General features: G+C 41.5%; 1 protein-coding gene across 1 annotated transcript; it reads right to left on the bottom strand.

Moving 5' to 3' along the window:
- Nucleotides 1-3,783: 3,783 nt before the first annotated feature.
- LOC121574028 (growth hormone-inducible transmembrane protein) lies at nucleotides 3,784-24,074 on the bottom strand. Its single transcript, XM_045223266.1, has 7 exons — nucleotides 23,918-24,074; nucleotides 23,587-23,698; nucleotides 18,397-18,538; nucleotides 17,681-17,789; nucleotides 17,106-17,294; nucleotides 15,647-15,818; nucleotides 3,784-4,496 (listed from the first exon to the last, which is right to left on the bottom strand). The coding sequence occupies exons 1-7, from the start codon at nucleotides 24,057-24,059 to the stop codon at nucleotides 4,412-4,414; spliced, it is 951 nt and encodes a 316-aa protein (XP_045079201.1). The 5' UTR covers nucleotides 24,060-24,074; the 3' UTR covers nucleotides 3,784-4,411.
- Between the last annotated feature and the right edge of the window lie 1,507 nt (nucleotides 24,075-25,581).

Below are 25,581 nucleotides of genomic sequence, written 5' to 3'. Positions count from 1 at the left end.
AACCAGCATACAGTACATCACTACTTCCTGCTATTGATTAGAGGGACAAACTGATTTGTTGCCGAATGTAATAAATGAAGACCAAGTCTACGTCCCAAATGGTACCCTGTTACCCATAGGGCTCTGTCAGAAGTAGTGCACTATATGTAGGGTATAGGGTGCCATTTAGAACGCAAACAGAAACAAAGATCTCAACTGCCCCAGAGGCAACTAGAGAATGAGAGCGTTATATACGCTGTTACCAAATGAACTTCCAGGAAGAGAGCACTGCACGTCAATGGAGGCTTTAAAGTTGTTAGTTGAAGTTGACAGAAACAAGATGTATCCAATACAGACAGAGACTTCCAAACAAACCCACCCAATTATCTACTCTCTAAACATGGTGACATGTCTGATCAGCATTGACATCACCTTCTGATGTTCTGATGTTGTGATGTTCTGATTGAAGTGTATTTCCTACTTTTTCCTTCCATCTGATTGTATTATTGAAATCCAGACACTGAAATTGATAAACTCCCATTTGTGCACAAAAATGTGTGTGCATTACAAAACCTATACAATGACTAATTAGTCAGTTGCCCTCCAGCAGTCCATAGTAATAAGTGATAAGGCTGTGCTTCCACCTATCCAATCCTTTCAGATAGGAGGCCAAGGAAACGTGGTACAGGCCAGCGAGGAACCAGCCCCTTGGGTTGCACCACCTCCTCTAAGCTGAGTGTGGTTTTGACTGATGCTTGCCCCGACCTGGCCCCGACCATGGTGTCCACGGCCTGGTGTGTGGTGTCCACGGCCTGGTGTGTGGTGTCCACGGTCTGGTGTGTGGTGTCCACGGTCTGGTGTCCATGGCTTGGTGTGTGGTGTCCACGGCCTGGTGTGTGGTGAATTTTTTTCTCCAGAAAATCACATTGTAGGATTTTTAATGAATTTTTTTGCAAATTATGGTGGAAAATAAGTATTTGGTCACCTACAAACAAGCAAGATTTCTGGCTCTCACAGACCTGTAACTTCTTCTTTAAGAGGCTCCTCTGTCCTCCACTCGTTACCTGTATTAATGGCACCTGTTTGAACTTGTTATCAGTATAAAAGACACCTGTCCACAACCTCAAACAGTCACACTCCAAACTCCACTATGGCCAAGACCAAAGAGCTGTCAAAGGACACCAGAAACAAAATTGTAGACCTGCACCAGGCTGGGAAGACTGAATCTGCAATAGGTAAGCAGCTTGGTTTGAAGAAATCAACTGTGGGAGCAATTATTAGGAAATGGAAGACATACAAGACCACTGATAATCTCCCTCGATCTGGGGCTCCACGCAAGATCTCACCCCGTGGGGTCAAAATGATCACAAGAACGGTGAGCAAAAATCCCAGAACCACACGGGGGGGACCTAGTGAATGACCTGCAGAGAGCTGGGACCAAAGTAACAAAGCCTACCATCAGTAACACACTACGCCGCCAGGGACTCAAATCCTGCAGTGCCAGACGTGTCCCCCTGCTTAAGCCAGTACATGTCCAGGCCCGTCTGAAGTTTGCTAGAGTGCATTTGGATGATCCAGAAGAGGATTGGGAGAATGTCATATGGTCAGATGAAACCAAAATAGAACTTTTTGGTAAAAACTCAACTCGTCGTGTTTGGAGGACAAAGAATGCTGAGTTGCATCCAAAGAACACCATACCTACTGTGAAGCATGGGGGTGGAAACATCATGCTTTGGGGCTGGTTTTCTGCAAAGGGACCAGGACGACTGATCCGTGTAAAGGAAAGAATGAATGGGGCCATGTATCGTGAGATTTTGAGTGAAAACCTCCTTCCATCAGCAAGGGCATTGAAGATGAAATGTGGCTGGGTCTTTCAGCATGACAATGATCCCAAACACACTGCCCGGGCAACGAAGGAGTGGCTTCGTAAGAAGCATTTCAAGGTCCTGGAGTGGCCTAGCCAGTCTCCAGATCTCAACCCCATAGAAAATCTTTGGAGGGAGTTGAAAGTCCGTGTTGCCCTGCGACAGCCCCAAAACATCACTGCTCTAGAGGAGATCTGCATGGAGGAATGGGCCAAAATACCAGCAACAGTGTGTGAAAACCTTGTGAAGACTTACAGAAAACCTTTGACCTGTGTCATTGCCAACAAAGGGCATATAACAAAGTATTGAGAAACTTTTGTTATTGACCAAATACTTATTTTCCACCATAATTTGCAAATAAATTCATTAAAAATCCTACAATGTGATTTTCTGGAGAAAAAAAAATCTCATTTTGTCTGTCATAGTTGACGTGTACCTATGATGAAAATTACAGGCCTCTCATCTTTTTAAGTGGGAGAACTTGCACAATTGGTGGCTGACTAAATACTTTTTTTCCCCCACTGTACGTGATAGGCCTATCTGGCTTATATGATCATGATGGTCATAATGCTTCTGGACAGTCATAAAGCGTATTTTCTTAGTCCAAGTAAAGTGACACACAATGTTTATAATGCCTATTGACAGTGTCATGGAGTGCATTTTCTTAGTCCAAGTAAAGGATGGTCAATGCTTCACGACAGTTTCATATAGTGTATTTTCTACAAGTTACTTAAAATGTGATGAAAGAAAAACATGACTGTAAAGAATTCATTACAACAAACGCCTTTTTTTTTAGGGGGTAGATCAGCTTTAATATTGTAGATAGATTGTGGCTTCCATCAATGTAATTGTCTGCAGCATTTCCAATCCCCCATATTTGTTTTGTAAATATATATTATTTTCCCCTAACCCTACCACCCCTCCCCTAATTTGAGTAAACTAATGGTCAACACTTTAGCTTGTACTTCCAGCTTATACATACTATAGAAATTTTACAGACACTGTATATTTTACAATATCTATCTTTTGTTTGTTTTTAGTCCCATCCTTCAGCTCTACTCAACCCCTCCCACCCATCTCTGAACACCATCCAGTTTTGATTTCTATTTGCCATATATTTTTCAACTGTGCTGTGATGTTTCACAAAAGTTCTGAACCTTTCTATTCTCATAGATTATACATATTATAAATTAAAGATAATTTTTTTTGGCAAAGAGTAATATATTATTGATCGATTGACTGACTTTTTAAATCACCCAGCAGTGCTATTTGCAGAGTTAGCTCAAGGTGAATGTTGCAATTCTTCAGCCATTCCTGAACCTGCTAGCAAAAATAAGCTACATATGGACAGTAACAAAACAAATTACTTAAACTTTCAAACGAAAGGAAACTTCTTGAAAGGGAAATAACGCATTTGATGAAATGTGGATTTTTACACTTATGTTGGTGTCATAACCAGCCATAACATAACGCAATATATGTCACAACAGGTGTAAATATATGGGTCATGACAGTGTTATTACCATATTATGACAGCTGTTATAACATAGTCCAGTGTTACCAGTCTTTCCTCCTATCAGTGATCTTTATCCAGACGGGTTAGGCTTTCCTCCCGTCAGTGATCTTTATCCAGACGGGTTAGGCTTTCCTCCCGTCAGTGATCTTTATCCAGACGGGTTAGGCTTTCCTCCTGTCAGTGATCTTTATCCAGACGGGTTAGGCTTTCCTCCTGGTACATGTAAATGGTGAATAAAGGTGATTCTGATTATTTTCCTAGTACTGTTACACTTACTGGAGATTCTCCTGACCAAGATGTTACTGAAATTAGTCAGGTGAGCCTTGACAGTATCCATAAATTGTTCAGTGAATAAAACTGATCAATATGCTTCAAATGTCCATTTGTTTTCATTAAATACCTCAACAACATACCAACACCAACTGCATTCGCTTTCACTTTATTGAATTATACCATAACAGCATTGATCACTTTCAATCACTTTCATTCTTACAGAAACAAATCTCCAAAGTCCCACCCTTCCAAGGCTCAACATATACAACGCATGCAAGTTCAGTGTTTGTCCAGGAGTTAACCACACATTCACATGTATTGTATGTGTCGAGGCATGACATAAATATCTGTTGTATGCCCAACTTTTGTTTTGCTTGTCAGAAATGGGAACACCCACCTCAAGTGTAAATAAATATATATAAAATATAAGGATTAAATTACAGAAGAAGACTGAGGGGAGATATGTGATGTTGACTGATATCACCATGAGCAATCCTGACTTTAATCAAAATATGCCTCCCTCAGAATCAAGACAAAAGCATTTCTTTAACATAGAACAGAGCAAGTATTCTTCTTTCTTTACTTGTATGAGTGGCAATATGCACTAGGAAATTACAATCCCCTTCTTCACACAAAAGCAAAAAATGTTATTGTGCCAGTTGACAATACGTTTTCAAACTAAAAGTAGTTAACAGCTGGTGTATGGTGCTAATTGTAGAATAGATCGTTGTTGTTCAACTCTGGAAGATTGAAGATGGAAAGTCAGACTGGAAAGTCTTTATTTCTTTCTGTTTCCGCCACCAGACAGAATCATCACCATCCTCATGAAGATGTTCAGAGTGTCCATGTAGATCCCCATGCACCTACAAGACAGGATAACACCACCAAGCACCAACCGTCAGTTTCATAACGCAATACAAGACAGGATAACACCACAAAGCACCAACCGTCAGTTTCAAAACGCAATACAAGACAGGATAACACCACAAAGCACCAACCGTCAGTTTCATAACGCAATGCAAGACGGGATAACACCATTAGGGCTGTCCCCGACTAAAAAAAATCATGGTCGACCGAGAGTCGTCTATTCTATCGACTGGTCTATATTTTTAAACGTGTATTTTTCCATATATAGACACACCCTCTGTTTGAATACAATCAACTATAGTTTGGCTACTGAGCTTGTCTGATGCTTTAATTACTGCGATTAAAAATGAAGACAAATGACTAAAGAGGGAGCCAGAGATCAATATAGCCTAACCAGAAGAAAAAAAACCTGTTCCTGACCCTCTTCCTCCCGCTGCCCTTCACAGATTCTGCCGTTATGCTCCTAAAGTTGCTGGTAATAGGCTACACTAGCGGTTGGCAAGCTTTTCCATTTGGAGTGCCAAGTTATCGTACCATTTCTGCGTGCCAGTTCTGATTTTTATATGCACATTTACGTGGAACAGTTTCATTTCATTTATAATAAAAAGTCTTCATATTTCAAAATCAATGTCATGTGGTTAATCAACATTTTACCTAAATGAAAACGATACACATCTAAAAAGTATCTTATATTGCCATTGCCAATACGTAAAAATAGCCTACATAAATCAACACATAAAAACATTGCAGCCTGCAGGTAGAAAATATCATGATAAAATAAATATCCTATAAATAACATTGGCTATGCATAGCCTGTCTGCAAGGAACTTAAAACATTGTATCAACTATTAACTTGGTCTAGCCCGATCGTGCTAGCAAACTTGCAATATTGTATAAAAGATTCTGTTTCCTGCGGCAGTGAGCTCCGGACAGACAGACACAGCTGTAGACTATTTGCCAAGGGATAAGACGTAATCAGGTAGGCCTATGTTATGACGTTTCCACCAGATCAGAGCATGACATTTTTTTCCCCTTTCATGCTGAGTGGTTAATTGAAAGGGAGAGAGACCGAAATATTTTTCAAGTAGGCTACGTTGAGGAACTATTGTCATTCTCAATGGCCTGCATTTGTGCGCAGGCCAGGTAGCCTACTATTCTACTGTATAGTAGGACAGTATCATACTGTATAGTAGGCCAGTATTCTACTGTATAGTAGGACAGTATTCTACTGTATGATAGGCCAGTATTCTACTGTATAGTAGGCCAGTATCATACTGTATAGTAGGCCAGTATCATACTGTATAGTAGGCCAGTATCATACTGTATAGTAGGCCATTATTCTACTGTATAGTAGGCCAGTATTCTACTGTATAGTAGGCCAGTATTCTACTGTATAGTAGGCCAGTATCATACTGTATAGTAGGCTAGTATTATACTGTATAGTAGGCCAGTATTCTACTGTATAGTAGGCCAGTATTCTACTGTATAGTAGGCCAGTATCATACTGTATAGTAGGCTAGTATTCTACTGTATAGTAGGCCAGTATTATACTGTATAGTAGGCCAGTATTCTACTGTATAGTAGGCCAGTATCATACTGTATAGTAGGCCAGTATTCTACTATATAATAGGCCAGTATCATACTGTATGATATGACAGTATCATACTGTATAGTAGGCCAGTATTCTACTGTATGATAGGCCAGTATTCTACTGTATAGTAGGCCAGTATTCTACTGTATAGTAGGCCAGTATTCTACTGTATAGTAGGCCAGTATCATACTGTATAGTAGGCCAGTATCATACTGTATAGTAGGCCAGTATTCTACTGTATAGTAGGCCAGTATTCTACTGTATAGTAGGCCAGTATCATACTGTATGATAGGCCAGTATTCTACTGTATAGTAGGCCAGTATCATACTGTATAGTAGGCCAGTATTCTACTGTATAGTAGGCTAGTATTCTACTGTATAGTAGGCCATTATTCTACTATATAGTAGGCCATTATTCTACTATATAGTAGGCCAGTATTCTACTATATAGTAGGCCAGTATTCTACTGTATGATAGGCCAGTATTATACTGTATAGTAGGCCAGTATCATACTGTATAGTAGGCCAGTATCATACTGTATAGTAGGCCAGTATTCTACTGTATGATAGGCCAGTATTCTACTGTATGATAGGCCAGTATTCTACTGTATAGTAGGCCAGTATTCTACTGTATAGTAGGCCAGTATTCTACTGTATAGTAGGCCAGTATCATACTGTATAGTATGCCAGTATTCTACTGTATAGTAGGCCAGTATTCTACTGTATAGTAGGCCAGTATCATACTGTATAGTAGGCCAGTATTCTACTGTATGATAGGCTAGTATTCTACTGTATAGTAGGCCAGTATTCTACTGTATGATAGGCCAGTATTCTACTGTATAGTAGGCCAGTATTATACTGTATAGTAGGCCAGTATTCTACTATATAGTAGGCCAGTATTCTACTATATAGTAGGCCAGTATTCTACTGTATGATAGGCCAGTATTATACTGTATAGTAGAGCAGTATTCTACTGTATAGTAGGCCAGCATCATACTGTATAGTAGGCCAGTATCATACTGTATAGTAGGCCAGTATTCTACTGTATGATAGGCCAGTATTCTACTGTATAGTAGGCCAGTATTCTACTGTATAGTAGGCCAGGATCATACTGTATAGTAGGCCAGTATTCTACTGTATGATAGGCCAGTATTCTACTGTATAGTAGGCCAGTATTCTACTGTATAGTAGGCCAGGATCATACTGTATAGTAGGCCAGTATTCTACTGTATAGTAGGCCAGTATTCTACTGTATAGTAGGCCAGTATTCTACTGTATGATAGGCCAGTATTCTACTATATAATAGGTCAGTATTCTACTGTATAGTAGGCCAGTATTCTACTGTATAGTAGGCCAGTTTCATACTGTATAGTAGGCCAGTATTCTACTGTATAGTAGGCCAGTATTATACTGTATAGTAGGCCAGTATTATACTGTATAGTAGGCCAGTATTATACTGTATAGTAGGCCAGTATTATACTGTATAGTAGGCCAGTATTCTACTGTATAGTAGGCCAGTATTCTGCTGTAGCATCAAACTGTATAGTAGGCCAGTATTCTACTGTATAGTAGGCCAGTATTCTGCTGTAGAATCAAACTGTATAGTAGGCCAGTATTCTACTGTATAGTAGGCCAGTATTCTACTGTATAGTAGGCCATTATCATACTGTATAGTAGGCCAGTATTCTACTGTATAGTAGGCCAGTATTCTACTGTATGATAGGCCAGTATTCTACTGTATAGTAGGCCAGTATTCTACTGTATTGTAGGCCAGTATCATACTGTATAGTAGGCTAGTATTATACTGTATAGTAGGCCAGTATTATACTGTATAGTAGGCCAGTATTATACTGTATAGTAGGCCAGTATCATACTGTATAGTAGGCCAGTATTCTACTATATAGTAGGCCAGTATTCTACTGTATAGTAGGCCAGTATTATACTGTATAGTATATAGTATGACAGTATTCTACTGTATAGTACGACAGTATTATACTGCATCATGATGGTATTGATAATATTATACTGCATCATGATGGTATTGATAGTATTATACTGCATCATGATGGTATTGATAGTATTATTCTGCATCATGATGGTATTGATAGTATTATACTGCATCATGATGGTATTGATAGTATTATACTGCATCATGATGGTATTGATAGTATTATACTGCATCATGATGGTATTGATAGTATTATTCTGCATCATGATGGTATTGATAGTATTATACTGCATCATGATGGTATTGATAGTATTATACTGCATCATGATGGTATTGATAGTATTATACTGCATCATGATGGTATTGATAGTATTATTCTGCATCATGATGGTATTGATAGTATTATACTGCATCATGATGGTATTGATAGTATTATACTGCATCATGATGGTATTGATAGTATTATACTGCATCATGATGGTATTGATAGTATTATACTGCATCATGATGGTATTGATAGTATTATACTGCATCATGATGGTATTGATAGTATTATACTGCATCATGATGGTATTGATAGTATTATACTGCATCATGATGGTATTGATAGTATTATACTGCATCATGATGGTATTGATAGTATTATACTGCATCATGATGGTATTGATAGTATTATACTGCATCATGATGGTATTGATAGTATTATACTGCATCATGATGGTATTGATAGTATTATACTGCATCATGATGGTATTGATAGTATTATACTGCATCATGATGGTATTGATAGTATTATACTGCATCATGATGGTATTGATAGTATTATACTGCATCATGATGGTATTGATAGTATTATACTGCATCATGATGGTATTGATAGTATTATACTGCATCATGATGGTATTGATAGTATTATACTGCATCATGATGGTATTGATAGTATTATACTGCATCATGATGGTATTGATAGTATTATACTGCATCATGATGGTATTGATAGTATTATACTGCATCATGATGGTATTGATAGTATTATACTGCATCATGATGGTATTGATAGTATTATACTGCATCATGATGGTATTGATAGTATTATACTGCATCATGATGGTATTGATAGTATTATACTGCATCATGATGGTATTGATAGTATTATACTGCATCATGATGGTATTGATAGTATTATACTGCATCATGATGGTATTGATAGTATTATACTGCATCATGATGGTATTGATAGTATTATACTGCATCATGATGGTATTGATAGTATTATTCTGCATCATGATGGTATTGATAGTATTATACTGCATCATGATGGTATTGATAGTATTATACTGCATCATGATGGTATTGATAGTATTATACTGCATCATGATGGTATTGATAGTATTATTCTGCATCATGATGGTATTGATAGTATTATACTGCATCATGATGGTATTGATAGTATTATACTGCATCATGATGGTATTGATAGTATTATACTGCATCATGATGGTATTGATAGTATTATACTGCATCATGATGGTATTGATAGTATTATACTGCATCATGATGGTATTGATAGTATTATACTGCATCATGATGGTATTGATAGTATTATACTGCATCATGATGGTATTGATAGTATTATACTGCATCATGATGGTATTGATAGTATTATACTGCATCATGATGGTATTGATAGTATTATACTGCATCATGATGGTATTGATAGTATTATACTGCATCATGATGGTATTGATAGTATTATACTGCATCATGATGGTATTGATAGTATTATACTGCATCATGATGGTATTGATAGTATTATACTGCATCATGATGGTATTGATAGTATTATACTGCATCATGATGGTATTGATAGTATTATACTGCATCATGATGGTATTGATAGTATTATACTGCATCATGATGGTATTGATAGTATTATACTGCATCATGATGGTATTGATAGTATTATACTGCATCATGATGGTATTGATAGTATTATACTGCATCATGATGGTATTGATAGTATTATACTGCATCATGATGGTATTGATAGTATTATACTGCATCATGATGGTATTGATAGTATTATACTGCATCATGATGGTATTGATAGTATTATACTGCATCATGATGGTATTGATAGTATTATACTGCATCATGATGGTATTGATAGTATTATACTGCATCATGATGGTATTGATAGTATTATACTGCATCATGATGGTATTGATAGTATTATACTGCATCATGATGGTATTGATAGTATTATACTGCATCATGATGGTATTGATAGTATTATACTGCATCATGATGGTATTGATAGTATTATACTGCATCATGATGGTATTGATAGTATTATACTGCATCATGATGGTATTGATAGTATTATACTGCATCATGATGGTATTGATAGTATTATTCTGCATCATGATGGTATTGATAGTATTATACTGCATCATGATGGTATTGATAGTATTATACTGCATCATGATGGTATTGATAGTATTATACTGCATCATGATGGTATTGATAGTATTATACTGTATCATGATGGTATTGATAGAATTACACTGTATCGTGATGGTATTGATAGTATTATACTGCATCATGATGGTATTGATAGTATTATACTGCATCATGATGGTATTGATAGTATTATACTGCATCATGATGGTATTGATAGTATTATACTGCATCATGATGGTATTGATAGTATTATACTGCATCATGATGGTATTGATAGTATTATACTGCATCATGATGGTATTGATAGTATTATACTGCATCATGATGGTATTGATAGTATTATTCTGCATCATGATGGTATTGATAGTATTATACTGCATCATGATGGTATTGATAGTATTATACTGCATCATGATGGTATTGATAGTATTATACTGCATCATGATGGTATTGATAGTATTATACTGCATCATGATGGTATTGATAGTATTATACTGCATCATGATGGTATTGATAGTATTATACTGCATCATGATGGTATTGATAGTATTATACTGCATCATGATGGTATTGATAGTATTATACTGCATCATGATGGTATTGATAGTATTATACTGCATCATGATGGTATTGATAGTATTATACTGCATCATGATGGTATTGATAGTATTATACTGCATCATGATGGTATTGATAGTATTATACTGCATCATGATGGTATTGATAGTATTATACTGCATCATGATGGTATTGATAGTATTATACTGCATCATGATGGTATTGATAGTATTATACTGCATCATGATGGTATTGATAGTATTATACTGCATCATGATGGTATTGATAGTATTATTCTGCATCATGATGGTATTGATAGTATTATACTGCATCATGATGGTATTGATAGTATTATACTGCATCATGATGGTATTGATAGTATTATACTGCATCATGATGGTATTGATAGAATTACACTGTATCATGATGGTATTGATAGAATTACACTGTATCGTGATGGTATTGATAGTATTATACTGCATCATGATGGTATTGATAGTATTATACTGCATCATGATGGTATTGATAGAATTACACTGTATCATGATGGTATTGATAGAATTACACTGTATCGTGATGGTATTGATAGTATTATACTGCATCATGATGGTATTGATAGTATTATACTGCATCATGATGGTATTGATAGTATTATACTGCATCATGATGGTATTGATAGAATTACACTGTATCATGATGGTATTGATAGAATTACACTGTATCGTGATGGTATTGATAGTATTATACTGCATCATGATGGTATTGATAGTATTATACTGCATCATGATGGTATTGATAGTATTATACTGCATCATGATGGTATTGATAGAATTACACTGTATCGTGATGGTATTCTACACTGAACAAAAATGTAAACACAACATACAACAATTTCAAAGATTTTACTGAGTTAATGTTTGTATAAGGAAATCAGTTCATAAGGAAATCAGTCAATTGAAATAAATTAATTAGGCACTAATATATGGATTTCAGATGACTGGGATTACAGATATGCCTCTGTTGGTCACAGATACCTTAAAAAAAAGGTAGTGGTGGGAATCAGAAAACCAGTCAGTATCTGGTGTGACCACCATTTGCCTCATACAGCGTGACACATCTCTTTCGCATAGAATTGATGAGGCTATTGATTGTGGCCTGTGGAATGTTGTCCCACTCCTCTTCAATGGCTGTGCGAAGTTGCTGGATACTGGCGGGAACTGGAACATATTGATCCAGAGCATCACAAACATTCTCAATGGGTGACATGTCTGGTGATTATGCAGGCCATGGAAGAACTGGGACATTTTCAGCTTCCAGGAATTGTGTACAGATCCTTGTGGCATGGGTCCGTGCATTATCATGCTGAAACATGAGGTGATGGCGGCGGATAAATGGCACTACAATGGGCCTCAGGATCTCATCACGGCATCTCTGTGCATTCAAATTGCCATCGATAAAATGCAATTGTGTTCGTTGTCTGTAGCTTATGCCTGCCCATACCATAACCCCACCGCCACTATGGGGCACTCTGTTCACAACGTTGACATCAGCAAAACGCTCGCCCACACGACGCCATACACACTGTCTGCCATCTGCCTGGTACAGTTGAAACCGGGATTCATCCATGAACAGCATATTTCTCCAGCGGCCATTTAAGGTGAGCATTTGCCCACTGAAGTCAGTTACGACGCCGAACTGCAGTCAGGTCAAGACCCTGGTGAGGACGACCAGCATGCAGATGGGCTTCCCTGAGATGGTTTCTGACAGTTTGTGCAGAGATTCTTCGGTTGTGCAAACTAACAGTTTCATCAGCTGTCCGGGTGACTGGTCTCAGACCATCCCACAGGTGAAGAAGCCGGATGTGGAGGTCCTGGGCTGGAGTGGTTACACGTGGTCTGCGGTTGGGAGTTCTCTAAAACGACTTTGGGGGCAGCTTTTGTTAGAGAAATCAACAAATTCTCTGGCAACAGCTCTGGTGTACATTCCTGCAGTCAGCATGCCAATTGCTCGCGCCCTCAAAACTTGATACATATGTGGCATTGTGTTGTGTGACAAAACTGCACATATCAGAGTGGCCTTTTATTGTCCCCAGCACAAGGTGCACCTGTGTAATGATCATGCTGTTTAATCAGCTTCTTGATATGCCACACCTGTCAGGTGGATGGATTACATTGGCAATGGAGAAAGGCTCACTAACAGGGATGTAAACAAATTTGTGCACAAACTTCGAGTACTAAGCTTATTGTACGTATGGAACATTTTGGAGATTTTACATTTCAGCTCATGAAACATTTTATTGCTATTTTTGTTCAGTGTATTCAAAAAAATAAAGGGAACACTTAAACAACACAATGTAACTCCAAGTCAATCACACTTCTGTGAAATCAAACTGTCCACTTAGGAAGCAACACTGATTGACAATACATTTCACATGCTGTTGTGCAAATGGAATAGACAACAGGTGGAAATTATAGGCAATTAGCAAGAAACCCCCAATAAAGGACTGGTTTTGCAGGTGGTGACCACAGACCACTTCTCAGTTCCTATGCTTCCTGGCTGATGTTTTGGTCACTTTTGAATGCTGGCAGTGCTTTCACTCTAGTGGTAGCATGAGATGGAGTCTACAACCCACACAAGTGGCTCAGGTAGTGCAGCTCATCCAGGATGGCACATCAATGCGAGCTGTGGCAAGAAGGTTTGCTGTGTCTGTCAGCGTAGTGTCCAGAGCATGGAGGCGCTACCAGGAGACAGGCCAGTACATCAGGAGACGTGGAGGAGGCCGTAGGAGGGCAACAACCCAGCAGCAGGACTGCTACCTCCACTTTTGTGCAAGGAGGAGCAGGAGGAGCACTGCCAGAGCCCTGCAAAATGACCTCCAGCAGGCCACAAATGTGCATGTGTCTGCTCAAACGGTCAGAAACAGACTCCATGAGGGTGGTATGAGGGCACGACGTCCACAGGTGGGGGTTGTGCTTACAGCCCAACACCGTGCAGGACGTTTGGCATTTGCCAGAGAACACCAAGATTGGCAAATTCGCCACTGGCGCCCTGTGCTCTTCACAGATGAAAGCAGGTTCACACTGAGCACGTGACAGACGTGACAGAGTCTGGAGATGCTGTGGAGAACGTTCTGCTGCCTGCAACATCCTCCAGCATGACCAGTTTATAATATAATAATATGCCATTTAGCAGACGCTTTTATCCAAAGCGACTTACAGTCATGGGTGCATACATTTTTTTGTGTATGGGTGGTCCCGGGGATCGAACCCACTACCTTGGCGTTACAAGCGCCGTGCTCTACCAGCTGAGCTACAGAGGACCAGTTTGGCGGTGGGTCAGTCATGGTGTGGGGTGGCATTTCTTTGGGGGGCCGCACAGCCCTCCATGTGCTCGCCAGAGGTAGCCTGACTGCCATTAGGTACCGAGATGAAATCCTCAGACCCCTTGTGAGACCATATGCTGGTGCGGTTGGCCCTGGGTTCCTCCTAATGCAAGACAATGCTAGACCTCATGTGGCTGGAGTGTGTCAGCAGTTCCTGCAAGAGGAAGGCATTGATGCTATGGACTGGCCCGCCCGTTCCCCAGACCTGAATCCAATTGAGCACATCTGGGACATCATGTCTCGCTCCATCCACCAACCAGAGCATCACAGGAGGTTGTTGGCCAAGATCTCGTTGCACCACAGACTGTCCAGGAGTTGGCGGATGCTTTAGTCCAGGTCTGGGAGGAGATCCCTCAGGAGACCATCCGCCACCTCATCAGGAGCATGCCCAGGCGTTGTAGGGAGGTCATACAGGCACGTGGAGGCCACACACACTACTGAGCCTCATTTTGACTTGTTTTAAGGACATTACATCAAAGTTGGATCAGCCTGTACTGTGGTTTTCCACTTTAATTTTGAGGGTGACTCCAAATCCAGACCTCCATGGGTTGATAAATTTGATTTCCATTGATAATTTTTGTGTGATTTTGTTGTCAGCACATTCAACTATGTAAAGAAAAAAGTATTTCAGATCTAGGATGTGTTATTTTAGTGTTCCCTTTATTTTTTTGAGCAGTGTATATCAAAGCAGGATAAAGAAATTAGAAATAACAGGATAAATGGTCTAGTTGTCTTTCTATCTATCTGATTGAATAGTAAAGTACAGAAATTGACTTGTCTTTCTATATGTTTAAATAGTAAGGAACAGAAAGGACTAGTTGTCTTTCTATATGTTTGAATAGTAAGGTACAGAAAGGACTAGTTGTCTTTCTATCTGTTTGAATAGTAAGGTACAGAAAGGACTAGTTGTCTTTCTATCTGTTTGAATAGTAAGATACAGAAAGGACTATAAATAGGTCATTTAGCAGACGCTCTTATCCAGAGCGACTTACAGGAGCAATTAGGGTTAAGTGCCTTGCTCAAGGGCACATCGACAGATTTTTCACCTAGTCGGCTCGGGTATTAGAACCAGCGACCTTTCGGTTACTGGCACAACGCTCTTAACCGCTAAGTTACCTGCCGCCCTAGTTGTCTTTCTATCTGTTTGAACAGTAGGGTACAGAAATCAGAAATAGCAGGAAAGATGACTCTGCTGACGTCACTTACGAGTTGATGGGGTCGTATTTCTGCATCCCATACATGGGGTATGTCTCTGCCCTCTTGATGACCTTCTGGGTGTCGTAAAGCAGGAACAAGCTGAAGAGGACCAGACCTCCGTATATAGCGATGGAGTACAGGCCTGCTCCCATCGCTGAGGTAGGGGGCAGGAACATTGAGCCTGGGGACAGAGAGAGTGGAGAGGACATTGTTTAATACCATGTCCTCAAGTTCAATTAATAACTGAGGGGAAATGATCTGACAAGGGCTCAAAGGTGTTTGTCACCAGAGAGACAAATCCTAAATAATGCTACTTGAAAAAGAAGAAACTCCAGCACACTAGTATCTTGAACAATCCATTAACAATTTACTGGGTTTCCTGGAACCAAAGGTTACGGTCCAATAGACTTCAGTGATGTTGTTTTTCATTGATAAACATTTTAACATGCAATAACCATTTAGTTGTCTTCTAAAAGTATGAAGTTTACAACCCTGCATTTTATGTCCATGTTCCTTTGTGAATTTGACCATAATAAACAGATTGTGAAGAAAAGGCAACTAACTGATGGAGGTGAAAACCACTGAAGCCCACAGCCAGGGTTATTGATCTAAAGGTACTAACCGATGGAGGAGGTGAAGACCACTGAAGCCCACAGCCAGGGTTATTGATCTAAAGGTACTAACCGATGGAGGTGAAGACCACTGAAGCCCACAGCCAGGGTTATTGATCTAAAGGTACTAACCGATGGAGGTGAAGACCACTGAAGCCCACAGCCAGGGTTATTGATCTAAAGGTACTAACCGATGGAAGAGGTGAAGACCACTGAAGCCCACAGCCAGGGTTATTGATCTAAAGGTACTAACCGATGGAGGAGGTGAAGACCACTGAAGCCCACAGCCAGGGTTATTGATCTAAAGGTACTAACCGATGGAGGAGGTGAAGACCACTGAAGCCCACAGCCAGGGTTATTGATCTAAAGGTACTAACCGATGGAGGTGAAGACCACTGAAGCCCACAGCCAGGGTTATTGATCTAAACGTACTAACCGATGGAGGTGAAGACCACTGAAGCCCACAGCCAGGGTTATTGATCTAAAGGTACTAACTGATGGAGGTGAAGACCACTGAAGCCCACAGCCAGGGTTATTGATCTAAAGGTACTAACCGATGGAGGTGAAGACCACTGAAGCCCACAGCCAGGGTTATTGATCTAAAGGTACTAACCGATGGAGGAGGTGAAGACCACTGAAGCCCACAGCCAGGGTTATTGATCTAAAGGTACTAACTGATGGAGGTGAAGACCACTGAAGCCCACAGCCAGGGTTATTGATCTAAAGGTACTAACCGATGGAGGAGGTGAAGACCACTGAAGCCCACAGCCAGGGTTATTGATCTAAAGGTACTAACTGATGGAGGTGAAGACTACTCCGAAGCCCACAGCCAGGGTTATTGATCTAAACGTACTAACCGATGGAAGAGGCGAAGACTACTCCGAAGCCCACCGCCAGGGGTCCTCCCATGTTGAGGAACTTCTCACTGGGGGCACACATGGCCACGGTGGACAGACCCCCCACGATGCCCGCTGTGTACCAGGCTGCCCTCATCATCAGGGGCCCACCTAGCAGAGTCATGGGGGCTATGACCGCTCCCATCACACCTGGAAAAACAGGAACAAACTGGATTTATTTATTTATTCGGTTAGTTTAAAAGGGACCATGTACGTACCCCAAACGTGAAAAAGCACCAGATTTTAGCTACACAGCTATTTCTCATCTGAGGTCCAAATAAAGCGGTTATATATCACAAGATGTTATATTTAAAGAAAAAGGATCTGGTATTTAACAGTCTGCTCTGAATATTCTCCCAGGCACAGCACCAGTGTTGTAAGCACTAGAAAAACCTGATCCATTCATGTAAACTGCTGCTGCATAGTGTTGGTATTCTGAAACTCTATAGTACTGCCCTCTAGTGGTGAAAATAAGCAAGTGGGACATTTCAATTGACAAACGCTTGGTAAAGTGAGCAGGTAAAGCAGTCCAGCACCTGCATGTAGCATCCAGGCTAGATGTTTGGTTCCTGGGCTCTGGTCATAGGAGATAGATCTGACCAGCATGCCTGCTCCAATCACGGCTGCAAAGGTAGCTCCAATTGCCTGGTGAAAAATGTACACATTTCTGTATTATTTAAAAAAAAATGTCTAATGTGGCTATTGAGGTGTAATGCAAGTGTCTCCAAATCATACACAATGGTTTGCCATTGAAAATCAGCACCATATTTATCAATACAAAACCCTGAGGTTTGGTGGGCCCTCAAATGACTAATTTCCTTTTTAAAGGGTTAATAATATACAGTGGATGCAGATATACTTGAAGAATACTGGAAGCACATTTTAGTCATAAGTCACTGGCCCGGTGGCGGTGGTTATTGTAAATATGAATATTTTCTTAAAGGTAGACTCAGCGATATGACGTAGATGCAGAAAGTAAACAGCATAGTGGGTCCATTTCCGCAACAACTAAAAGCGTTGAATCGTGAGGCTCAACTTCTCCGCTGTTTTGGTCCCCGGTGGCTACCATACTGTTACAGCGTGAAGCAAACCCATGCAAATGTGCAGATCTGTGTGTGACTGTGTGAGAGCGAAGTCTTGCATCTCGCTCATCTCAATATCTGCGGTGCTGCTCGTGGCAACGTCATATCGCTGAGTCTACCTTTAACTGACTTGACTGGTTAAATAAAGGTTCAATAAAAAGGTGTATCACCAGCCAGGATCCTCTCATCATGAGACCCATGAGGGCTGGGGTCCTGCTGACTGCTACAGCCGACAGAGCTGTCATGCCCACACTGCCTGCAAAGTACATGTAGGTGGAGTGGATCCTGTCCTTCACGTACTGGGGCCAGATACTGGGCCGAGACCCAGGGAAAAGAACAGAAACATTTTTTACAGAGGACAACGCTTGTTGATATGCCTCCAAAACAGCACCCTATTCCCAACAGAGTGCACTACTTTCAACCAGGGTCCATAGGGCTCTGGTCAAAATGAGTGCACTATGTAGGGAATAGGGTGCCATTTGGGAGACAGGGAAGGTAACCCTTTCCTTTAAGTTGTGGGTATACCCATGGAACTACCCAGCAATAGCTACAGTAATGACAAAGACACATGTACTTGATACCAGTGAATCGTTAAACCACAGTAACTTCATGGGATAACACCAGTACAACACACACACTACCATGGGATAACACCAGTACAACACACACACTACCATGGGATAACACCAGTACAACACCCACACTACCATGGGATAACACCAGTAAAACACACACACTACCATGGGATAACACCAGTACAACACACACACTACCATGGGATAACACCAGTACAACACACACACTACCATGGGATAACACCAGTACAACACACACTAGCATGGGATAACACCAGTACAACACACACACATACCATGGGATAACACCAGTACAACACACACACTACCATGGGATAACACCAGTACAACACACACACTACCATGGGATAACACCAGTACAACACACACACTACCATGGGATAACACCAGTACAACACACACTAGCATGGGATAACACCAGTACAACACACACACTACCATGGGATAACACCAGTACAACACACACACTACCATGGGATAACACCAGTAAAACACACACACTACCATGGGATAACACCAGTACAACACACACACTACCATGGGATAACACCAGTACAACACACACTAGCATGGGATAACACCAGTACAACACACACACTACCATGGGATAACACCAGTACAACACACACACTACCATGGGATAACACCAGTACAACACCCACACTACCATGGGATAACACCAGTACAACACACACACTACCATGGGATAACACCAGTACAACACACACACTACCATGGGATAACACCAGTACAACACACACACTACCATGGGATAACACCAGTACAACACACACTAGCATGGGATAACACCAGTACAACACACACACTACCATGGGATAACACCAGTACAACACACACACTACCATGGGATAACACCAGTACAACACACACACTACCATGGGATAACACCAGTACAACACACACACTACCATGGGATAACACCAGTACAACACACACACTACCATGGGATAACACCAGTACAACACACACACTACCATGGGATAACACCAGTACAACACACACACTACCATGGGATAACACCAGTACAACACCCACACGACCATGGGATAACACCAGTACAACACACACACTACCATGGGATAACACCAGTACAACACACACACTACCATGGGATAACACCAGAACAACACACACACTACCATGGGATAACACCAGAACAACACACACACTACCATGGGATAACACCAGTACAACACACACAATACCATGGGATAACACCAGTACAACACACACACTACCATGGGATAACACCAGTACAACACACACACTACCATGGGATAACACCAGTACAACACCCACACTACCATGGGATAACACCAGTACAACACCCACACTACCATGGGATAACACCAGTACAACACACACCCTACCATGGGATAACACCAGTACAACACACACACTACCATGGGATAACACCAGTACAACACACACACTACCATGGGATAACACCAGTACAACACACACTACCATGGGATAACACCAGTACAACACCAACACTAGCATGGGATAACACCAGTACAACACACACACTAGCATGGGATAACACCAGTACAACACACACACTAGCATGGGATAACACCAGTACAACACACACACTACCATGGGATGACACCAGTACAACACACACACTAGCATGGGATAACACCAGTACAACACACACACTAGCATGGGATAACAGCAGTACAACACACACACTACCATGGGATAACACCAGTACAACACACACACTACCATGGGATAACACCAGTACAACACACACACTAGCATGGGATAACACCAGTACAACACACACACTACCATGGGATAACACCAGTACAACACACACACTACCATGGGATAACACCAGTACAACACACACACTAGCATGGGATAACACCAGTACAACACACACACTACCATGGGATAACACCAGTACAACACACACACTAGCATGGGATAACACCAGTACAACACACACACTACCATGGGATAACACCAGTACAACACACACACTACCATGGGATAACACCAGTACAACACACACAATACCATGGGATAACACCAGTACAACACACACACTACCATGGGATAACACCAGTACAACACACACACTACCATGGGATAACACCAGTACAACACCCACACTACCATGGGATAACACCAGTACAACACACACTACCATGGGATAACACCAGTACAACACACACACTACCATGGGATAACACCAGTACAACACACACACTACCATGGGATAACACCAGTACAACACCCACACTACCATGGGATAACACCAGTACAACACACACCCTACCATGGGATAACACCAGTACAACACACACACTACCATGGGATAACACCAGTACAACACACACACTACCATGGGATAACACCAGTACAACACACACTACCATGGGATAACACCAGTACAACACCAACACTAGCATGGGATAACACCAGTACAACACACACACTAGCATGGGATAACACCAGTACAACACACACACTAGCATGGGATAACACCAGTACAACACACACACTACCATGGGATGACACCAGTACAACACACACACTAGCATGGGATAACACCAGTACAACACACACACTAGCATGGGATAACAGCAGTACAACACACACACTACCATGGGATAACACCAGTACAACACACACACTACCATGGGATAACACCAGTACAACACACACACTAGCATGGGATAACACCAGTACAACACACACACTACCATGGGATAACACCAGTACAACACACACACTACCATGGGATAACACCAGTACAACACACACACTAGCATGGGATAACACCAGTACAACACACACACTAGCATGGGATAACACCAGTACAACACACACACTACCATGGGATAACACCAGTACAACACACACACTACCATGGGATAACACCAGTACAACACACACACTAGCATGGGATAACACCAGTACAACACACACACTACCATGGGATAACACCAGTACAACACACACACTACCATGGGATAACACCAGTACAACACCCACACTACCATGGGATAACACCAGTACAACACACACTACCATGGGATAACACCAGTACAACACACACACTACCATGGGATAACACCAGTACAACACACACACTACCATGGGATAACACCAGTACAACACACACACTACCATGGGATAACACCAGTACAACACCCACACTACCATGGGATAACACCAGTACAACACACACACTACCATGGGATAACACCAGTACAACACACACACTACCATGGGATAACACCAGTACAACACACACACTACCATGGGATAACACCAGTACAACACACACACTACCATGGGATAACACCAGTACAACACCCACACTACCATGGGATAACACCAGTACAACACCCACACTACCATGGGATAACACCAGTACAACACACACACACTACCATGGGATAACACCAGTACAACACCCACACTACCATGGGATAACACCAGTACAACACACACACTACCATGGGATAACACCAGTACAACACACACACTACCATGGGATAACACCAGTACAACACACACACTACCATGGGATAACACCAGTACAACACACACTACCATGGGATAACACCAGTACAACACACACACTACCATGGGATAACACCAGTACAACACACACTACCATGGGATAACACCAGTACAACACACACACTACCATGGGATAACACCAGTACAACACACACTACCATGGGATAACACCAGTACAACACCCACACTACCATGGGATAACACCAGTACAACACCCACACTACCATGGGATAACACCAGTACAACACACACACTACCATGGGATAACACCAGTACAACACACACACTACCATGGGATAACACCAGTACAACACACACACTACCATGGGATAACACCAGTACAACACCCACACTACCATGGGATAACACCAGTACAACACACACACTACCATGGGATAACACCAGTACAACACACACTACCATGGGATAACACCAGTACAACACACACACTACCATGGGATAACACCAGTACAACACACACACTACCATGGGATAACACCAGTACAACACACACACTACCATGGGATAACACCAGTACAACACACACCCTACCATGGGATAACACCAGTACAACACCCACACTACCATGGGATAACACCAGTACAACACACACACTACCATGGGATAACACCAGTACAACACACACACTACCATGGGATAACACCAGTACAACACACACACTACCATGGGATAACACCAGTACAACACACACACTACCATGGGATAACACCAGTACAACACACACACTACCATGGGATAACACCAGTACAACACACACACTACCATGGGATAACACCAGTACAACACACACACTACCATGGGATAACACCAGTACAACACACACACTACCATGGGATAACACCAGTACAACACACACACTACCATGGGATAACACCAGTACAACACACACACTACCATGGGATAACACCAGTACAACACACACACTACCATGGGATAACACCAGTACAACACACACACTACCATGGGATAACACCAGTACAACACACACACTACCATGGGATAACACCAGTACAACACACACACTACCATGGGATAACACCAGTACAACACACACACTACCATGGGATAACACCAGTACAACACACACACTACCATGGGATAACACCAGTACAACACACACACTACCATGGGATAACACCAGTACAACACACACACTACCATGGAAGCAGCTGCACTTACACTGCTCTCTCGATGGCACCGATCTCATTGGACATGCCGAGTCCGTAGTAACACAGCGCTCCCAGGCCTACAGCAGCCCCTCCAGCCAGGAACATCCTGCCCATGTTATCCACTGGAAGGAATACATAGTACATACATACCAGTTAAAACCTGGTGCTGACTAGCACATGTAAGGGTCCTGACTTCATTATGTAACTGTGGGGGGGTGAGATGGGCCTATGCTGATTTCAGCTATGTTTACACGTGAGGTACATAATTCCCCGCCCCCCGGCACGCAGATGTTTGTGTTGTGAGGTGAGATTGAAGTGCTTTAGTAAGTCATTATATTCACTTCTGATGGCAGTGTCAGTGGCTGGCTCGAAAGCTGCCTGTTGGAGCTGGTCCTTGGCAGTTTTCCCACGACGGAAACCTAGTCTGGATTTGGTGGAATAGCCCTGATGAAAGAGGAAGATAAAGCAGAATATTACATACATAAGCAGTTATTACAGCATGCTGATCTACAACTGAAGACATACAAATTGTCCACAGGTAGGGTCTTTAAAAAATGTTGTCGATGGCCGCAGCCACATGGGAATCTTATTAGCTTAATGAAAAATCCCCATATAAATCTGTCAGTTTAAGCTAGAGATCTGTTTTTTGCACGGGCTATCTGTTTATCCATGTATGAATCTGTTATTCAATGTGTTTCTATGGGCTAATAGCAGTAAGGCCAAATTCAATGTGTCATCAAATATTTTGTGTATATATACAGTGAGGGAAAAAAGTATTTGATCCCCTGCTGATTTTGTATGTTTGCCCACTGACAAAGACATGATCAGTCTATAATTTTAATGGTAGGTTTATTTGAACAGTGAGAGACAGAATAACAACAAAAAAATCCAGAAGAATGCATGTCAAAAATGTTATAAATTGATTTGCATTTTAATGAGGGAAATAAGTATTTGACCCCCTCTCAATCAGAAAGATTTCTGGCTCCCAGGTGTCTTTTATACAGGTAACGAGCTGAGAATAGGAACACACTCTTAAAGGGAGTGCTCCTAATCTCAGCTTGTTACCTGTATAAAAGAGCCCTGTCCACAGAAGCAATCAATCAATCAGATTCCAAACTCTCCACCATGGCCAAGACCAAAGAGCTCTCCAAGGATGTCAGGGACAAGATTGTAGACCTACACAAGGCTGGAATGGGCTACAAGACCATCGCCAAGCAGCTTGGTGAGAAGGTGACAATAGTTGGTGCGATTATTCGCAAATGGAAGAAACACAAAATAACTGTCAATCTCCCTCGGCCTGGGGCTCCATGCAAGATCTCACCTCGTGGAGTTGCAATGATCATGAGAACGGTGAGGAATCAGCCCAGAACTACACGGGAGGATCTTGTCAATGATCTCAAGGCAGCTGGGACCATAGTCACCAAGAAAACAATTGGTAACACACTACGCCGTGAAGGACTGAAATCCTGCAGCACCCGCAAGGTCCCCCTGCTCAAGAAAGCACATATACATGCCCGTCTGAAGTTTGCCAATGAACATCTGAATGATTCAGAGGAGAACTGGGTGAAAGTGTTGTGGTCAGATGAGACCAAAATGGAGCACTTTGGCATCAACTCAACTCGCCGTGTTTGGAGGAGGAGGAATGCTGCCTATGACCCCAAGAACACCATCCCCACCGTCAAACATGGAAGTGGAAACATTATGCTTTGGGGGTGTTTTTCTGCTAAGGGGACATGACAACTTCACCGCATCAAAGGGACGATGGACGGGGCAATGTACCGTCAAATCTTGGGTGAGAACCTCCTTCCTCAGCCAGGGCATTGAAAATGGGTTGTGGATGGGTATTCCAGCATGACAATGACCCAAAACACATGGCCAAGGCAACAAAGGAGTGGCTCAAGAAGAATTACATTAAGGTCCTGGAGTGGGCTAGCCAGTCTCCAGACCTTAATCCCATAGAAAATCTGTGGAGCTGAAGGTTTGAGTTGCCAAACGTCAGGCTCGA

This window comes from Coregonus clupeaformis, chromosome 1 (assembly GCF_020615455.1).
Source record: "Coregonus clupeaformis isolate EN_2021a chromosome 1, ASM2061545v1, whole genome shotgun sequence".
NCBI lineage: Eukaryota > Metazoa > Chordata > Actinopteri > Salmoniformes > Salmonidae > Coregonus > Coregonus clupeaformis.
The sequence above is the reverse complement of the archived record's forward strand: the minus strand, read 5'-3'. Positions and strand labels throughout refer to the sequence as shown.